Source organism: Hipposideros armiger, unplaced genomic scaffold (genome assembly GCF_001890085.2).
Source record: "Hipposideros armiger isolate ML-2016 unplaced genomic scaffold, ASM189008v1 scaffold_1155, whole genome shotgun sequence".
NCBI classification, from domain to species: Eukaryota; Metazoa; Chordata; class Mammalia; order Chiroptera; family Hipposideridae; genus Hipposideros; species Hipposideros armiger.
In genome coordinates, this window is record NW_017732505.1 from 326272 (window position 1) to 344971 (window position 18700).

The following is an 18700-nucleotide window of genomic DNA, read 5'->3' on the forward strand; positions in this document are numbered from 1 at the left end:
GTGGTTTTTTCCTGATTAGTCTGAAAAATAAAAAGCCCACCCCTTTAGGGATTCGTAATTTAAAATAAAGCTTTGTCACTGACAAAGCTCGTTGAGGTTGACAAAATTCTTTACAGTTTACACTTTTTTTTTAAATTCAATGAAGGACCTTATGGTTTACAACAGGGATCGGCAAACTTTTGAGACGAAAGACCCGCCAGGGGTCAGCAAACTGTGGCTTGGGACCCGCGGGCTCTGAAGTAAAACTGAAAATGAAAATAAAACTATCATAGTTTCATTTATAAAAATTTTAAAGGATATTATTCACATAATGGTGATCATGTAAAAATATATTTATGACTTTTGAATAATTTTTAAGTTGTTGTGAGGGACAAGATTGGCTCTTCCAGGGGATGGCAAATTTTTGAAACGGAACGTACCCAAAGAGCCTCATGTGGCTCGTGAGCCGCAGTTTGCCAACCCCTGGTTTAGAAGATACTTTTTTCTCATGAACTGTTTTATAATTTACAAGACACCACTGATGGTGAGGTGCTTTATGGTTTACAAAGCATGCTCCGGGTACACAAGGCTTTACAATTCACAAATTATTCTTCAGTCTACAAAAACACATGGCACTTGACAGAAACATTTTGAGGTTGACAAAGAACTGCACTATTTGGGATATATTGCTGCTTTACAGCTAATTAAACCACCCTTGATTGAGTCTCATGTCCCCAAACCACCAGCAGATACTCCATTGTGAACGCAGAGGGGTGGTGGCCCAAAAAGCTGGCAGTCTTCCAGAGAAAATCCTCATCGGCCCCCTTCATGGTCTTTCTGTAACAGAGGCTGTGCCTAGCTCCCAAATTTCTGCAAGTTCTGACTCATTCATCTGTGCCAGGTCTGGTTAGTGGCCTTCTCTGATCCTTTGGTTTCCTGTTCAAATCTGTATCTTCCTAGCCTTTCCCACCATTGTGTAAGGTCCAACTCCTATTATGAATTCTTTATTCCATAACACTCATGGAGTTTTCTTCCCTGATTGAACTCTAATACAATTTACACAATCACCTCATGGCTCAAGACAGCTCCTGGAGTTTCCACCACCATCTCCATATTGTAGGTCAGAAGCAAGGCAGTGGTAGGTGGGCAAAAGGGTGCTGTAGTAGCCAGACTCAAGGTGACCCCAATGATCTCACTCCTGGTATTTACTCCCTTAAGCACTTCACCAGCCCTTGATGGTTCTCCTAGCCTTGCATACATATCTGTAGATGGGTCCACCAGTAACCTCCCATTGGTAAAGTTCTGCTAGTGTGCCATCTATGCACTGCTGGAGCCTGACTGATGCAACAAGAAGAGGCATTATCCTGGCAATACCCACTTTCACTCCCCATAGGAGTAAAGGCAGATATGAACCCATGGGAAAATTCTGCTCTCTCTCTGCTTGACTTCTGAGATCAAAGCTGATACCTCTGAGAGTAAACTTTTGGATTCCTGGACAATTTGGGAAGGAGAGGTAAATACTGGGTTTTTGCTAACACAGGCATGTGAAGTCTCAAGTGATTAATTAGAAAATAAAGATGGTGTACTGTTTGTGTCCTTTCAAAATTAATAGTTTGAAGCCCTACCCCACCACCACCACTACCATCATCATGTGATGGTATTAGGAGATGGAGCTTTTGGGTGGAAACTAAGTTTAGATGAATCCATGAGGATGGAGCCCCCATAATGAGATTAGTGCCCTTATAAAAAGAGAAAGGGACACTGGAACGCCCTCTTCCCACCAGGAGAATACAGGGAGAAGGCAGCCATTTGCAAACCAGGAAGTTGGCCCTTACCAAGAACCAAATCATCTGGCACCTTGATCTTGGACTTCCCATCCTCCAGAACTGTGAGAAGTAAATGTCTGTTGTTTAAGTTACCTCATCTATGGTCTTTGGTTATAGCAGCCTGAGCTGGCTACAGCACATACAATGCTCATACCCCTATCTGGTGAAATAGGTCAGGCAGATGCAAGTCAGCTGTAGTCAACCAGCAAATTTGTTTGCATGTTAATGATCAAGCTTCCATTTGCATCATAGATATCCCGTTTACCCAGTCTCAGCTCTTATTTGGTATTGCTTTACAGTTTACATTACTAAAGATATACAAACAAAACAGCACAGTTCACCTGGGATCACCTGAATCTACAGAGACTCTTGGGACATCACAGTCCAGGCCAAGGAACCTTGGTGGAATCTGAAGAGTCTTAGTGGTTTTAGGAGCTCCCAAAACTGTACCAGGTCTCAGAACCCCCCTTTACCTTTTTCCTGTGGTTCCCTCTGGTGTATGAAATGGAAGTACCACAGAACATGACAGACACACAGCAGCCAGCAGGTGGTAGGCAAGTCCTGAAGGTACATCTGGACCCATTCACAAAGGTGGGGCACTCTCCCAGTGGAACAAAGGGCTGGGGAGTATAAAACAAGTGGTGCAGGGTTAAGAAATACAAGAGCCAAGTATTGAGTTCACGCGAGCCATGGGTCTCAAGCCTCTAGGACTGAGCCCCAAATTAGACAGGTACAAAGCTTTTATTCTCTAAATTTACAAGGCAATAAATTCCAATCTGTTAAGTCTGTGCACCTAGCAACTGTCTTCCAGAAGCTCCAGTGTGCTTCCAGCACTACTGTGCCTTTACACACACACACACACACACACACACACACACACACACACGCGACCCCAGGAGATGGACTCAGCATTCCAAGACCATCTGATAAGGAAGCTTTACCGAGATCATTCCCTCGGGTCTCAGCATTCTGAGACACTTCCTTATGACTTTATGGGATCAGCATGCAGGAGCAATCGGCATGTTAATTGCGAGGCTACTTCTATTTATGTAGATGACTGTCTTTGTGCGGTTTGTGGCTGTTGCAGGTTACGTTCCGTGGAAAGCGGACTCTGAGATGGAGTGCAGTGGGCAGCATATTTATTAAGGAGTGCTGTTAGGAGTAACCAACCCATCTCGAAGGAAGAGGAGAAACAGGGAGAGGGCAGAGGGAGAAGTTAAGCTGTGATGTTGTGAAATAATAGAAAATACATGCATTGGAATTCGCCTCCTGATTCCTGGCCCAGAACTCCTAAAACCCTTGTAGCTTCCTAGTAATAGGAACACTAGGAGCACCTCTTGTTCTAATATTTATCTTTGACCCCAGCCCTGACACAGGGCTCCTAAAACCCTTATAAATTCCAAAGTGATAAGAGCACTTGGAGCATCTTTTGTTCTAATGGGGTGACCTTAGGTGAGCTCCTGGATGGCTCCTGGATGGGGGGCTGGTCGCCAGAAAGTACAAGCCTTGGAATTTTCAGCCCCTCCCTCCTCATGAGAGGGAAGAGGGACTGGAAATGGAATTAATAGTTGATCATGCCAATGTGAGGAGGCCTCCATAATATAATATGAGGTTTGGAGACCTTCCAGGTGGGTGTACATATTTACACCGGGAGGGTGACTCATCCCAACACTGTAGGAACAGAAACGCCTGTGCTGGGGACCTGCCCAGACCGTGCCCTATGTATCTGTTCCTCTGATTGTTTATCCGTATGTTTCCCTGAGTTTGTGGGTCACTCTAGCAAATTAATGAAAACTGAAGAGGGGTTCATGGGAACCTCTGATTAGTAGACAAATCAGACAGAAGTTGTGAGTAACCTGGAGACCTACTACTTGTGATTGGCATCTGACGTGCAGGGGCAGTCTTGTGGGAATGAGCCTTTCACCTGTGGGATCTGATGTTATTTCTGGGTAGATAGTGTCAGAAGTGAGTTAAATTGTAGGACACAGAGAGAACACCAAGGACAAAGGTCTTGAGGTCAGGGCAGTCTTGACACACTCCAGGAGCCATCAAACAGTGTCTCCTCCTGCCCAAATGACAGCTCCATGAAAGCTGGGGTTCTCACTGATTTGTACATTGCTGTTGTGGTTGCTGCTTTGGTCCCCATAGACCCTCCATCTTCCAGAACAGTGCCCGGCACATAGTAGGGTTTATAATAACCATGTGTGGAATAAATAAGTGCTGCACTGTTTAAGAATCCAAAATACTTGAACACAGTTTCTCTGGTATGTACGATGGAGCCCCACATTGCACGACCATTTCAGGGCATGTATAGGCTCCTTCCATCAATCTTTGAACTCCAGGGTAAGAACTTTCACTTCTCCAAATTTGGGGGCCACATCCCAAAAGTCCCCTGCTCTCTCTCTCATGGGAGTGGAAGAGTTAAAATGATGAATTGGAACCTAGGTGTTGAATCCTGGCTCCTAGTTGGTGACCTTGAGAAGTGACTAAAGCCATCAGAATGCCTTAGTCTACCTCTCTGTAAACAGAGATGACAGTTGCACTAACCCTGGGTAGAGCTATTGTGGGACTAGGTGAGATGTGTGAAAGTACTTAGCAGATACCTGGGACAGAGTCAGTGCCGTAAGTTTTAGCTGTAATCATCACCATTGAGACTCGTTGGGGTTAAAAGAGACCAGGCTAGTCTGTCAGGAAAGTATTAGTTGTGTTGGCTGCCCACAAGGCTTGGTCAGGTCCCCCACCCCTTTGGATCACTTCCTCCTCTTTGCTACCACCTCTGTGTCTGCCTCAGGCATGTTTCTGTCTCCTTCATTGGACTGTTTCTGCTTTTTTTTTTTTTTAATCTCTTTGCTCCTCCCTCTGACCTTCTATCTCATTCTCTTTGTATTTTGCTAACTCTCTTCTGAACCTCTATTTCCTGCTTCTCTGGGTTTTTCCATGTCTCTCGCAGTTTTTCTCCATCTACACATCTCTGAGTGGATGTCTCTCTTTATTTAGCTCTATCTCCTCTTGTCTCTGCTGCATCTCTCTCCATCTCTGTCTCTGTCTCCCTCTCTTGTGTCTTGTGTCTTTCTCTAATTCCTTCTCCCTGTTTCTTTGGGTCCCAGTTAAATATTCCCTCCCTCCCATGATAACATCACTCTTTTCATCTCTCTCTGCCACTTTGTCTCTTTCTCTTTTTGTCTCTCCCTGGCACTTTCACTCTCTGTCTCTGCCCACTGCCACTTTCCTTCTCTTGCTTTCTGTCACCCTGAAATCACTTTCTCTTGCACCCTTCTTACTTACACATGCTCTTTGCCCAGCTATTTCCCCTTCTCTTACTGCCCTCAGGAGGGGGTAAGAGGGAGCTCATTACATAACTGTTGTGAATACAGGGCAGGAGGAGGGTGATTATACAATTGTTGTAAATGGAGAGGTGGGTGAGGGGCGAGGAGGAGGCCAGGGAGGAACATTTTCTTCCTTCTCACTCTTCTGAGCCCTCTCTTTTTTCCTCATTCCAACTCCCTGGCCTCATAAAGGCCTCTCCCAGTTCTAGTCTTCCTGGATTGGGTGAAGAGCTCAGATGACAGGCTCCCTCACCTGAAGACTGTCAGAGAATAAATAGTGCAGGACTGGAAGGAGTGGGGGGCTTAAGTGAGAAGGCAAGCTGCAGTCAGAGAGCGCTTCCCAGGGGAGACAGGCAGGCACTGGGGCTCTCCCCCAGTCCCTAGAAAAGGAGCAAAGCAACAGAATCAAGGTGTTAATGGAAATTGTGGGGAAACCACCAATTCAGGTGGCTGAGGTTTAGGACATCCATTTTCTGAAAGACAAAATTGAGACCTCTGAGGACAGAAAAGGGATGCTGGCCTCCTCCCCAGCCCACTAGTTTTGGGCTTCAACAAGGGAGAAAGTGCTTTACTATCTACTCCCTTCCTGGGGATTCTTGGTCACCATGGTGATCTTGAAAATTCTGTAAGTCAATGCCCAGCTCACCAGAGAAAGATATTAAGCAGCTCATCTTTCCAACACCCACACTTCAACCCAGGGATCTCCTTAGCCCACTCACATGTTTTCGGTACTTCTTACCCTCGCCCTGATACAGAGCAGGAGTCCCATCCATAGGCCTTCCCCCCAACAATGCAGCCCAAGAAGAGGAGCCCTGGGCAAGTTATTGGTGGCAAATAGTTCCTGGATGGGCAGACTAATTCCAGCTCTGTCCCTTGAGAGCCCAGTAGCCTCAGACAAATCAAATGTAAAATGGAAATGACATACAAAGACATGATGGTCCCATGAAAGTGTGAAAGTACTTAGCACAGTGCTGAGACAATTGCTGGTCTCCATTACGGAGTACAAATGTTTATTTTTCTAGGGATAAAGCCGATGACTTTGATCAGATTCCCAAGTATGAAGGGACAAAATCCGTTTATGAATCATTAGAGGTTCAGCGACACAAAGATAAAGCTAGATAAAGATGAAAAAAGAGAAAATACACAAGTGTCTCTACAATAGGAAGTCATGTGTGGGCTTGGTGGGGTGGTCTTGGAACCTCCTGAGATTTCATGCAAAACTGTATGCATACATGCATTTTCCTATTGAGGAAGATCTAAAGATCTTATCAGATTTTCACAAGGGTTCATAATCCCTCAAAAAACTGGTAAGAACCACCAATCTAGTCCCAAATTACCATTTTACAGGTGGGAAAACTGAGATCCTGAAGAAAAGGTACTCGCTCATTGTCACTGAATGAATCAATGGTATAGATGGAGCCAGAACGGACGCCTCACTTATGTGTATGTCTTTCAGCAGCTGACGCTCAAAAAGAATAATAGTTAATCCCACTTATTGATTGCATAGGTACTTTTTGTGTTTAACTCATTTAATCCTTGCAACCACCCTGAAAAAGGTATTATAATCTCTGTTTTATGTCTGAAGTAATTCAGGCTGAGACAAGTGAAGTGACTTTATTCTCAGTCACAGTAAGTTGCTGTGCTCTTAGCCCAGCTGCATGAAAAATCCCTGACATAATGCTCAATGCTTAGGAACTGCATTCAGCATTTCTGATTTTCACTCAACCCAATCTGGGATGGCAATTGAGGCAGAAGGAACTTGGGGAGACAGGGTTCTCTGCACTCATGATTGATTGTTCACATGAGAATCTGTCTCCTTAAGTTCCCATGTAAACTTAAGCTCATACTGATGTCTCTGCCCTTAATCCTATACCACTGGGTTCATTCTAGCATCCCTTCTTTTTCTTTTTCTTTTTGCTTGTATGTATGTAACTTTACTCTCCAACAACGAGATATTTGGCTTCCACCATCCATTATCCATTTACTTATTTGTTCAACCCCAGTATACATGGAAAATAGTTTCAGAATTTTTAACCAGTATCCCCATGAGAAACCAATTTACAATGTTAATGTACAGTGTAGAGTTTATCTTTAGCATTACAGTTTTCAGTCCAAACTGTTTTCCAAAGTTACTTAGGTTAATTACTTTTCCATCACCCCCTTCAGTGTGGTCACATCATACTGAATGTGTAATGCAGTTAGATTTATTTGTCACAGCCTATCATTCTGGGATCCCCTGACATCCTGGTTGATGTGTTTTTGTGTTTTGTTTTGGTTTTGGTTAGCATACTTAAAGTTCATTTTCTGTGATTTACAGTTAGTTCTATGAGTTTTGACAAATACATAAAGTCATGTAACCACCAGCACAGGATCCTACAGAACATTTCCGTCACCCTAAAAATTTTCACATACATCTTCTTTGTAGTCAACCATTCTATCATCCCCTAATTTTCAGCAACCACTAATCATTTTCCCATTCCTATCATTTTGCTTTTTCCAGAATGATATATAAATGCAATCATGTCTTTGAGGTCTGGCTTCTTTCACTTAGTTAAATGAATTTAAGATTCATGTTTTTGCATGAATCAAAAACTTGTTTCTTTAAATAGCAGAATAGTATCCCAGTGTATGGATGTAGCACATATTTTTTGTGTACACCCAGCACAGTCAATTGCAAACAACCGACCAGTCTGATATCACTGAACATGGAGTTGGGAAGAGATGAGCAGAACCACAGCATCATATCATATTTTCACCATTGAGTACAAATAGAAATAAATAACTTCAAGAGCATAGCTAGCGGTAAAATAATGAGGATGTGATGAGCTTTAAGTATTTATTTCCTTCTTTCAAAAATATAATATATTCAATTTTAAGTTAATGTAATTTAATTACGACTGTTTCACAACCAGTTCACGTAATTCCTGAACATTTAATAATCGGCTCATGCACAAACTCCACCAAACCACTGACCCTCACCAACTAGTCCTACATCAAGCTCTGGTGAGACCCCTACCAAGGGGAGAAGGGAACTTCTGGAGGGTAATGCCTAGGATTAGAATTCAGTACATACATGTTGGTGTGGTCCTACCACTTGTTAGGGGCATCCTTTGACAGGGGTTGGTAAATATCTAACTCAGACACTTGTCCAGGACCACCCCTCACCAATCTCCCCACTATTCAGCAGCTAAAAAAGGCCTCCCAGACTCTGCTCCATCTCCACCCTGTGTCTGTCTGTGCTGTACCTGTTGTTAAGTATTTATTATCACCACTGGTAATATCCAACTCTATACATACATCCTTTCTCCAAGAAATCTTGGAATACCTCATAACTGATAATCTACACTCCATGCTCAGATTGGATCAAATTATGCATTTCTTACCTTTTGAGAAACTCTGAGCTAAAAATATTTCTAAGGCCTCTTCAAGCTGTGGTATGATGTGGTTCTAGGCTGGAACACCAAGCTGGAGCTTCATAACGAGAGGAGCTATAAAAAAGAAGTTGGGGGGCCGGCCAAGTAGCACGTTGGTTAAGAGCTGACTTGGGACACCAGCTCTGAGCAGCAGGGCCCCAGTTCGGATCCCACATGAGGGCCAGTGACACTGCCCTCTACAGCTAAGATGGTGAACAACAGTTCAACCTGGAGCTGGGCTGCCATGAGTCACCAGTGATGGTGTAGGCTGCAGCCCCTGCTGCAGTGGGCTGCCATAAGCTACCGTGTGTGGCCGGCAGCCAGTGTGAGCATCTGGCAGCCGGTGTGAGCTGCCAAGAGCTGCCGTGAGCGGCCGTCCAGAAGTTAGCTACCGATTTGCCTCACCTGGGAAGAGTGCAATGATAATACAACATGGGCCAGTGAAGCAACGTCCTCCATAACTAGACTGAAGAACAAAAAGACAGCAACTTGTTTGTTCCCCTTCCCCCAATTCCCCAACTCTGTTCTCCTCCCCCAATTCCCCAATAAAAAAAATCCTTAAAAAAAAAGAAGTTGGGGGAGGGCTGGCCAAGCGGCGGCATTCGTTAAGAGTTGGCTTGGGAGAGCCAGCTCTGAGCAGCAAGGCCCCACCCAGTTCAGATCCCACATGAGGGCCAGTGAAACTGCGCCCTCTACAGCTTGGCCTGGAGCTGGGCTGCCGTGAGTCACCAGCAACAGCATAGACTCCAGTGGGGCTGGCTGACAGCTGGCGTGAGCTTTCATGAGCTGCTGTGAGCCACTGTGAGTGGCTGTCCAATGGCTGGCAAGCAACTGCCTCACCCAGGAAGAGCACAATGATAATACCAACGTGGGCCAGTGAAGCGACATCCTCCACAACTAGACTGAAAAGGACAGCAACTTGTTTGTTCCCCTTACCCTATTCCCCAATGCTGTTCTCTCCCCCAATTCCCCAATTAAAAAAAATCTTTAAAAAAAAAATTGGGGGAAGGTGGAAGTACCTGGGAAATTTCCTAGTAAGTACATAGATGATGGCATCAAATTACATTGACACACAAAAACTGTGGAAACAACAGATTATTGTGCCTCCATTTTTGGCTTCCTGCCTAGAGTGGGAAGGTGACAGCTTCTGTTCTAAAGATATTTTCTCTCTCCTTTCCTATCCAAATGGTAAGATCAGACTCACAACCACCACCATCATGGATAATTAAAATACTCATCCTGAATGGGGTGTGTGTGTGCGTGTGTGTGTGTGTGTGTGTGTGTGTGTGTGTGTGTGTGTTGGGCTGGAGGTCAGAGTGGAAGGGAGAGACAACAACTGGGAGAGTCAAAAGAGGCAGCCTAGAGCTGACTCTTACTCCACGAGAGACATCCTGGTCGGAAACCCAAGATCCAGAAGGTGATGCTCTATAAGTTGTTCAGATTTCCCAAAATTCCCATCACCTCCAAACACAGGACGCCTCAGCCCAGTCAGCCAAGCCTTATTCCAAAGCCTGTGAGTTCCCTAAGAGATTCAATTTCCAAGTCTTAGAATCCAGACACGTGAAAAAGACACTGGGTTTTGTTTAATCATATTGTATAGGAAGGATATAATGCTCAGGAATTTGGTTTCAGGGCAGTAAAGAAGATTTACAAATGTTTGGTACAAAAAGGGTTGCAAACCATTCTTTTAGATTATTCAGAAAACAGTCACCAAGCCTCTGAAGTGGTTTTCTCCTGTAGAGATTGGGGCTCAGAGATGGTCTCTACATCTTAGACTTTGAAAATGAATGTGCATGGGCACACACACACACACACAACAAAACACAACACATACCAGCAAAGTTCTAATAAATCAACACAAGTAATCTTTGATTTTTACTATTTAATATCACTGTGAGTAGAAACGAGAACGTGTCAAACAAAACCCTTTCAATTGAGTTATTTCTCTTGTTATTCTAAATCTTCATCTCACTGCTTTTATTTTTTTTTAACTGACTAATTAAGCTCTGGCAAAGAATTTCTAAAACAGTATGGTTATTCTATTTGACAGATGGGGAAACTAAGGCCACGAGGGTTAAGTAACTTATCCAGTGAAAAAAATATGCAGCTGAAATTTAAACCCAGATTGTTTAATTCCAAGTGCAATAGCCTAAAAATGATGTTCTGCTGCTTCCCACTCTCTACAAGACATGTTGAACTAGGGGCTGAGCTGAGGGAGAAGAACTGAGGGACTTGAAATGTGAAGAAAGGGGAATGGCCCCAGTGGATTTCCCTGGGTGAATTTAATCCACCTGGAGATTATAAATTATATAACCACCCCCAGACAAAGTAATCTTTTCTCTGGCGGTATCCATACCCGGAAAACTTGAATACCCAGGGTATTCAGATTTCTTCACAGCTGATTTCCCAGAACATATTTAGGCAGGATCTGATGCCCTGGACACAACACCTCGACCCAGTACCATGGAGCTGGGAGGGGCCTTCACCATCTTTCTAGCACTCTGCTTGTCTTGTCTGCTCATCCTCATTGCCTGGAAGCAAATCAACAAGAGGGGAAAGCTGCCCCCAGGTCCCACACCGATACCCTTCCTGGGGAACCTGTTACAAGTCCGTACAGATGCCACCTTTCTGTCTTTTATGAAGGTGAGTCTGTCTACCTCTTCTCTTAGAGCTGAAAGCAACTACTTTTATTAACAGATACTTGTATAACCTTCTAACTTTTAAAACACAGACTCTTGGAAACACAGACTTTATGAACTTTAACATTCTGAAATTTCAGCATCTTAAACTCTTGGAAACATAGATTCTCAGCACATTAGAACTTAAGACTCCCACAGGCTCAGGACTTTGGAATCACAGTGCCCAATATCCTTAAACACAAGAACTCTTGCAGTCTGGTTATCGTAGAACTTTGAGGCTCAGTATCATGAAATCTTAGGATTCTAGAAACTGAACATTTCAGAGAGAGAAGCATGGGCCTTGGAGTTCATCTCATCCTGGTCCATCATTTCACAGGAGGAAACTGAGGCTTGTGGAGATGTTTGGGGGGGTGGGTCTCACCCAGGATAACAAAAGGCAACACATCTGTGCCTTTGTCTCAATAGTCCTGCCAAGCCCAAGACTCACCTTTATGTTATTCCCACATTCATATCCCCTTAAAATCTTCATCTCCTAAAACAGCGGTTCTCAACCTTCCTAATGCCGTGACCCCTTAATACAGTTCCTCATGTTGTGGTGACCCCCAACCATAAAATTATTTTCGTTGCTACTCTATAACTGTCATTTTGCTACTGTTATGAATCGTAATGTAAATATATTTTTGTTTTCCGATGGTCTTAGGTGACCCCTGTGAAAGGGTCATTCGACCCCCAAAGGGATCGCGACCCACAGGTTGAGAACCGCTGCCCTAAATCTTTGACTGATACTTGGTGCTGCAATCAGCTCCCTCCTCTTATGTCTTCCTTCACTCCCAGCTCAGGGAGAAATACGGCTCAGTCTTTACCGTGTACATGGGTCCCCGGCCAGTAGTTATTTTATGTGGACATGAAGCAGTGAAGGAGGCCCTGGTAGACCGAGCGGATGAGTTCAGTGGCCGTGGAGAATTGGCTTCAATAGAGCGAAACTTCCAAGGTCATGGTAAGTAACGACAATGAAAACAAAATGATTATAATGTACTTCCTATGTCCCAGGTCCTTCATTACTCTACATGAATTACTGCATTACTCTTTTGAGAGACCTATTAATGTCTTAGTAATTTTATAAATGAGGAAGCTGAAGGTGAGAAAGGTTAGGTAATATCACCCAGTAAGTGGTGGAACCATTTTATTTTCAACCCAAACCATCTGACTCTAGAGTATCTACTGCATTACTTCTGTTCTTATTTTTAATGGATGAGTGACCCTGTGTACCCATTGAAGCCTTCATAGCCAATCTTACTTATTTTCCTATACATACACATACACCCAACCCATAGGTCTCTGCCTCTTCGATTTATGTAGATACTTTTCTAGTGTTACACATACATCCATCTCTAACTGCCCACACACTTCAATTCCACACAGCCTCACACTATTCTTTCCATACCTTCCATCCATTCATTTTTCCATTGTTTCATTCATCCACCAAAAAAACCCATTTGTTAATTAGACTTTCAATACAAATATCTCTCTGTCTAACTTATCTATACATCTATCAATAAACTTTCCATTTACTTGTCTATCCATCATTCCATCCATCCATTCATTAACCCTTGCATCATTCATTTATCTATTAATCATTCCATACATACATCCTTCCAAGCATTTTTCTATCCATCTCAAATCATTCACCCATTAACCCTTCACTCATCCATTAAGTCTTTCATCCACTCATCATGACTGAGAGTCATAAAATCTTCCTTCCATTCATTAATCCAGCAAAATCACTTCATTAAATTTCTATACGTTCATTCGCCAATGAATGTAATTTCTAAATGTTTCTTACTACATGGTAACTCCTTTTGTGTAGGTATGTTGATGTACAGGTATGAACTTCTGTGTACGTGTATGTGTATAACTAAAGAATCCAAGTAGTATAGGTATAAAACATATAGTCTTCTGACTCCAGGGTACTGTAAATGACATTTTAGCTATACTTCCTTCCACATTTCTATGCACCCATCCAGTTATTTATCCAACTCCAGATCTTTGTCTTGTAAGAAACTCTTCTTCATCTCCCCCAATCATTCCTAGCCCAATTCCCTTTCCTCCACTTTAGTCCTGAACTGTTTCTGAGGGTCCCGTAGGGAACCTTAGTCTCCCTGTCAAGCCTGGGAGGTTGGGAGGGGCAACCCTGAGAGCAGAGTCTAGAGCTTTAATAATCTGTGCTCATCCTTGTCTAGCACAGAGTGGGACACAAGAAGGGGAGGGAGGGAGGCAGAAGCATGACACTGAGATTCTGGCAGGTGTAGCCCTGGCTAATGGAGAAAGATGGAGGATTCTTCGACGCTTCTCCCTGACCATCCTTCGCGACTTCGGAATGGGAAAGCGGAGCATTGAGGAGAGGATCCAGGAGGAGGCCAGCTTCCTACTAGAGGAATTTCAGAAGACCAAGGGTATGAGGGTCTCAAGAGGGAGGGCTACAAAGTTACTGGGAGCTTGTAGAGAACTCAGTAATGACGTGATAGACCTTAATGGGAGAAAGCTCTGAAATGGAAGAGGATGAAAAGATTAAGGATTTACTGACATTTCCAGCCAGCTTCCATATTAAAAGTTAACATAAAGGACCCTTAGAGACCACTTGTCTAGCAAATTTAATCAGTGGTTTCACAATATGTGAGTTTGTGCCTTTTTCTGGTGACAGGATCAAACATACCCACATACAACTGTGTAAAAACCACATAACATAAAATGTTACCATCCTAACCATTCCTAAGTGTACTTTTCAGTAGGGTTAAGTATACTTACATTGTTCTGAAAATCAAAAAGAGCTTTAGAACTTTTTCATCTTGCAAATCTGAAATTCTATACCGATTTCATTACATAGTTTAAGGAATCTGATCCCCATGGAAAAATAAGATCTGGAACCACTGGGGTCTATAGAAAAAAGATTCAGAGGCTGAGAAAAATGGAGATGAATAGATAAGAGACAGAAATAGAGATAATTTCTCTAAAACAGAGATTCCTCACCTGGTCTCTATGGATGCTAAATAATCTGCATAAATGCTTTGGATGTCCGTGTACCCCCAGAAACTATTTGCAAAATTGTATATTTGTGAATATGGGCATTGTTCTGGAGAAATTGTCTCCAAACCCACTGACCTGACAAGCATCCTGTTCTATAGATGGCGCACTGGAGGCCAAGGGAAGGATTTTCTTAATGGGTCAAATGAAATCATTGATAGAGACACACAGAATCCAGCCATCCTTTTTTTTTATATAATGTATCCCTTACTATGACTTCTTTCCCAAATCTGTGACACTCCAGCATAAACACAATTAAATACTAATACCAAAAAGTAGTGATTCAGCTCCACCAGCATTTCTTTAGTGTTTACTACATGGCAGGGACTGCGTTAAGCATTTTACATAAATAATTATATTGAATCTTCATGAACCAGTGAAGTGTTACTAAACCAATTTGCATATTGGGAAATCTAGATTCAAAACACAAGAATGAAACAATTAACACATGCTATTAGGCAATGGAACCAGGACTCATATCCACGACTGAATGATTCCACGTCCCGTGCTCCCAATTACTGCCTCCAACACAATTTTCATCACCCAGGTACTCCCATCGAACCCACTTTCTTCCTGAGCCGCACTGTCTCCAATGTCATCAGTTCTGTCGTCTTTGGAAGCCGCTTTGACTATGAGGACAAGCAGTTCCTGAAGCTTCTGCAGATGATCAATGAGAGTTTCACTGAGATGAGCACACCCTGGGCACAGGTGACGACCAGCCACCTCTCTGCCCATCCCCCAATTTCAGTTAACTAAGCCCTTGCCTATCTTACTTAATCCTCCCCAAAGCCCTGGGAGGCAAGTATCAATATGCCCCAAGTCTCCAAAAAGTAAATGGACTCACCTAGCTCTCAGACTCAGTGTGGGCTGTTGAGCCCAGCTATCTGACTCCAGACTCAGCCCATGCTGGTCCCAGGTGCCCATTGCTGACAAATTCCCCCTTGCCTATACCCCACAGCTATATGACATGTATTCTGGTGTCATGCAATATTTGCCAGGAAGACACAATCGCATCTATTACTTGGTAGAAGAGCTCAAGGACTTCATTGCCTCTCGGGTCAAGATCAATGAAGCATCCCTTGACCCACAGAACCCTCGGGACTTTATTGACTGTTTCCTTATCAAGATGCACCAGGTACCTCTTCCTCTCCCCCATCCCTTTATTCTCAGCTCCTCAATCCCTAACACCTGCAACTCATTTGTAAACATATTAAAGCCAAAAAACAAAGCAAGCATTTTTTTTCACATGGTGTACTTTTATTTATAGATGAGATACAAACACTATAAAGGTATAAACGCTTATACTTTTAAAATAAACTTTGAATCTAAAGTTTTTAAGAACATGGAAACTTAAATTTTTATCTTTTTAAATCATGTATGATTACAACTGCCATAGACTTATAACTGTAGAAAAGTAGACTGAGTCTTAGAGTTTTAGAATTCGAGAGGCTTAGACATTTAGTCTTTAAACTTAAGAGATTAAACTTTAAACTTAAAAGTTTAAAGTCTCAGAGATGTAGAAATTTAGAAGCTTAATACTTCTGTATATAGATTCTTAAAATTTTAGAAATATATATATATATATTTAATAGAGAACAGCAGCACTTGAAAGTTTAAAATTATGTGCCCTATGTTCTAGAACTTTCAAACCTGACAAGGCAATACTACTTTCTTCTCTCCCCACTGTCCATATTGTTCACTCCACTTCAACCACACTAGCCTCCTCTTTGCTGTTCCTCTAACACACCAGGCACACTCCCTGCCTCAGGACCTTTCCCCTGGCTGTTCCCTCTCCCAGAAATCCACTTGGTTTATCCATCTGAGGTGTTTTGACAAAGACCTGCCATATACAAAAGAAGAAAACAAGATAAAGACAGAAAAGCGTGACTCTATTTCTTATTCCACTCATTTTCAGGATAAAAATAATCCCCACACGGAATTCAACCTCAAGAACTTGGTCCTCACCACTCTCAACCTCTTCTTTGCTGGCACTGAGACTGTGAGCTCCACCCTGCGCTATGGATTGCTGCTCCTGATGAAACATCCTGAGGTGGAAGGTGAGTGTCCACCTGAGCTGCTTACCTGGTGACTCCCACTCCCAGCAGGAAAGAAGGCATAACCTTGGAACCTTTGGACCCTACGGCTTAGACTCTTCACACTCTAGAATATCAGGAAAGAGAATCTATGGCTTGGAAGGCCATTTAATTTAATCTTGTACTTGGTGCTTTATTAGTTTACTATGGCTGCTATTGTCAACTACTAGGAACCTAGTAGCTTAAAACAACATAAATCTATTATCGTGTAGTTCTGGAGTTCAGAAGTTCAAATAGGCTTTCACTGGGTTGAACCAAGGTAGAATGACTACCGGTCTTTTCCTCCTTTTGGAGCTGTATTCCATTCATTGCTGGGCTCATGATCTTCCCTAAATCTCCAAAACCAGCAACATAGATCTTCAAATATCTATGGTTTGCATTGTCACACCTCCTTCCCTGACTCTGACCCTACTCCTTTCATCTTATACAGACATTTCTGGTTATATTTAGAGCCAACCTGGGTAATTCTGGATAATCTCCCTTTCTCAATATCTTTAATTTAATGATATCTGCAAAGTCCCTTTGTCATATAAAGTCACATTCACAGGTGCCAGGAATTAGAAGATGGATAACTTTAATGGCCATTATTGAGCTGACTACAGTGCCTGAATCAAACAGAATCCATCTCCAATAAATTGCAATCTGGTCCAGTTGGATAATTCCAGTAATGAGGAGCTCATTACTTATTTAAAGAAAATATCCATTTTTCTTCCTTCTAATGCAGTTCAAAAGAAGACAATAAAGTTTTCCTTGTACAGGTGATGGGGGAGACTAAGTTGTTTCCACTCAAACTCTTCTAGTCTCTCCTCCATTATCCAAGTTGTCTTTTACTAATCTAAGTAATCAGACATGTAATGGACACTTTCTATGTGCCAGGCACTGTCCTAGTTACTTGCATGTTGAATTTTATGTAAATTTTACAACTCTATGAGCTTGTTAGACTGTCACATCTATTTTGAAGATGAAGAGACAGAGGCTCAGAAGGTAAAGTCATTTGCCCCAAGGTCACTCAACCAGGAAGTGCAGACAGGGGTTAACTGTATCAACAGCGTTCTTAATCACTGTCACATAATTGTCATTTGTTTCAATCCTGTCCTAGTTGCCTATTGAGCCTCTTTCCTATCCTGCCAAAACTCTGTGTGTGAAAGCCCAGCTGGGACCAGGACACTGCCCTGCTCATCAGCTTTCCATGCTTCCTTGGTGCTTTCAAGATAAAGACCAAATGTCCCAACTAGCCAAGGATCCAGGCTGCATGCCTCCTCTATAGTCTGATGAGTAGTTTTTAACCCCACCAATGTGTCAGGTGTTAAAGAGGCAACCCAAACACACATGGCCTGCTCCCTCAGGGTCCACAGGTTGTGAAGATACAAGCCCATGGCCCAACCCTGGCCTCTAGAAACACTTCCTGTGTCCTTGTCTGCTGTATTTTCTGACCCCTTCCAGTCAAGATCCATGAAGAGATTGACCAGGTGATAGGACCACACCGGATCCCAAGTGTGGATGACCGAGTCAAGATGCCCTACACAGATGCCGTGATCCACGAGATACAGAGACTGACAGATATCGTGCCCATGGGTGTCCCCCATAACGTCATCCGAGACACTCATTTCCGAGGCTACTTTCTACCCAAGGTGGAGTACACACTTGTCACCCCTTTTCCCTCCACCGCACCCCTCGCTCCCCCTGGTTCCTTACCCCATACTCCAACACTGATTTCTCTTAACTACCTCCATTCTCACCCCAGGGCACCGATGTGTTTCCCCTGCTTGGCTCAGTCCTCAAAGACCCAAAATACTTCCGCTACCCAGATGCCTTCTACCCCCAACACTTCTTGGATGAGTCTGGCCGCTTCAAAAAGAATGAAGCCTTTGTGCCTTTTTCTTCTGGTAGGTTTCTATGCTCTGAGTTCCCCCAGGAACATGTTTGATATGTCACCCAGCCATTGATCGGTAGTTGATGTTCAGGTCTGAATAGGAAGTTGAGTGCTATTTTATAGAATCCTAGAACCCCAGAATCATAGACTATTAGAACCATTAACTATGGTACTAAGAAAAGTAACAGCACAAACTTTCCCTACTGAGGACCAAATATTGGGTTGTCGGAAAAGTCATGATGTATTTTTTCTATGTTTTTCATTGCAAAAATGCATCATGCCTTTTCTGACAACCCAACAGAAACCATTTTAGGTTTTTCTAGCCATATGGTCTCTGTCTGGACTATGCAGTCTGAACTACTCACCTCCACCATTGTACTATAAAAGTGACCAGTGGTTAGAAAAGAGGCTCCCACTCTACCACTTACAAATGGTGTGGCCATGGGGAAGTTACTTCAGTTCCCTGTCTG

The 18700-nt window shown here is 43.0% G+C and overlaps 1 protein-coding gene across 7 annotated transcripts in view; it reads left to right on the forward strand.

Moving 5' to 3' along the window:
• The window catches only part of LOC109376597 (cytochrome P450 2G1), a 32409-nt gene that overhangs the window by 11992 nt on the left and 1717 nt on the right, over positions 1 to 18700 (forward strand). For 5 of the 7 annotated variants that reach the window (XM_019632646.1, XM_019632643.1, XM_019632644.1 and 2 more), the window contains 7 exons: positions 12018 to 12180; positions 13487 to 13636; positions 14812 to 14972; positions 15223 to 15399; positions 16180 to 16321; positions 17801 to 17988; positions 18102 to 18243. In XM_019632646.1, coding sequence (XP_019488191.1) covers positions 12054 to 12180; positions 13487 to 13636; positions 14812 to 14972; positions 15223 to 15399; positions 16180 to 16321; positions 17801 to 17988; positions 18102 to 18243 — 1087 coding nt within the window. In that variant the 5' untranslated portion in view covers positions 12018 to 12053. Of the gene's footprint in view, positions 1 to 2521; positions 2536 to 11007; positions 11188 to 12017; positions 12181 to 13486; positions 13637 to 14811; positions 14973 to 15222; positions 15400 to 16179; positions 16322 to 17800; positions 17989 to 18101; positions 18244 to 18700 lie in introns of those variants that run through there. The other 2 variants (XM_019632648.1, XM_019632642.1) reach the window with 2 other exon arrangements.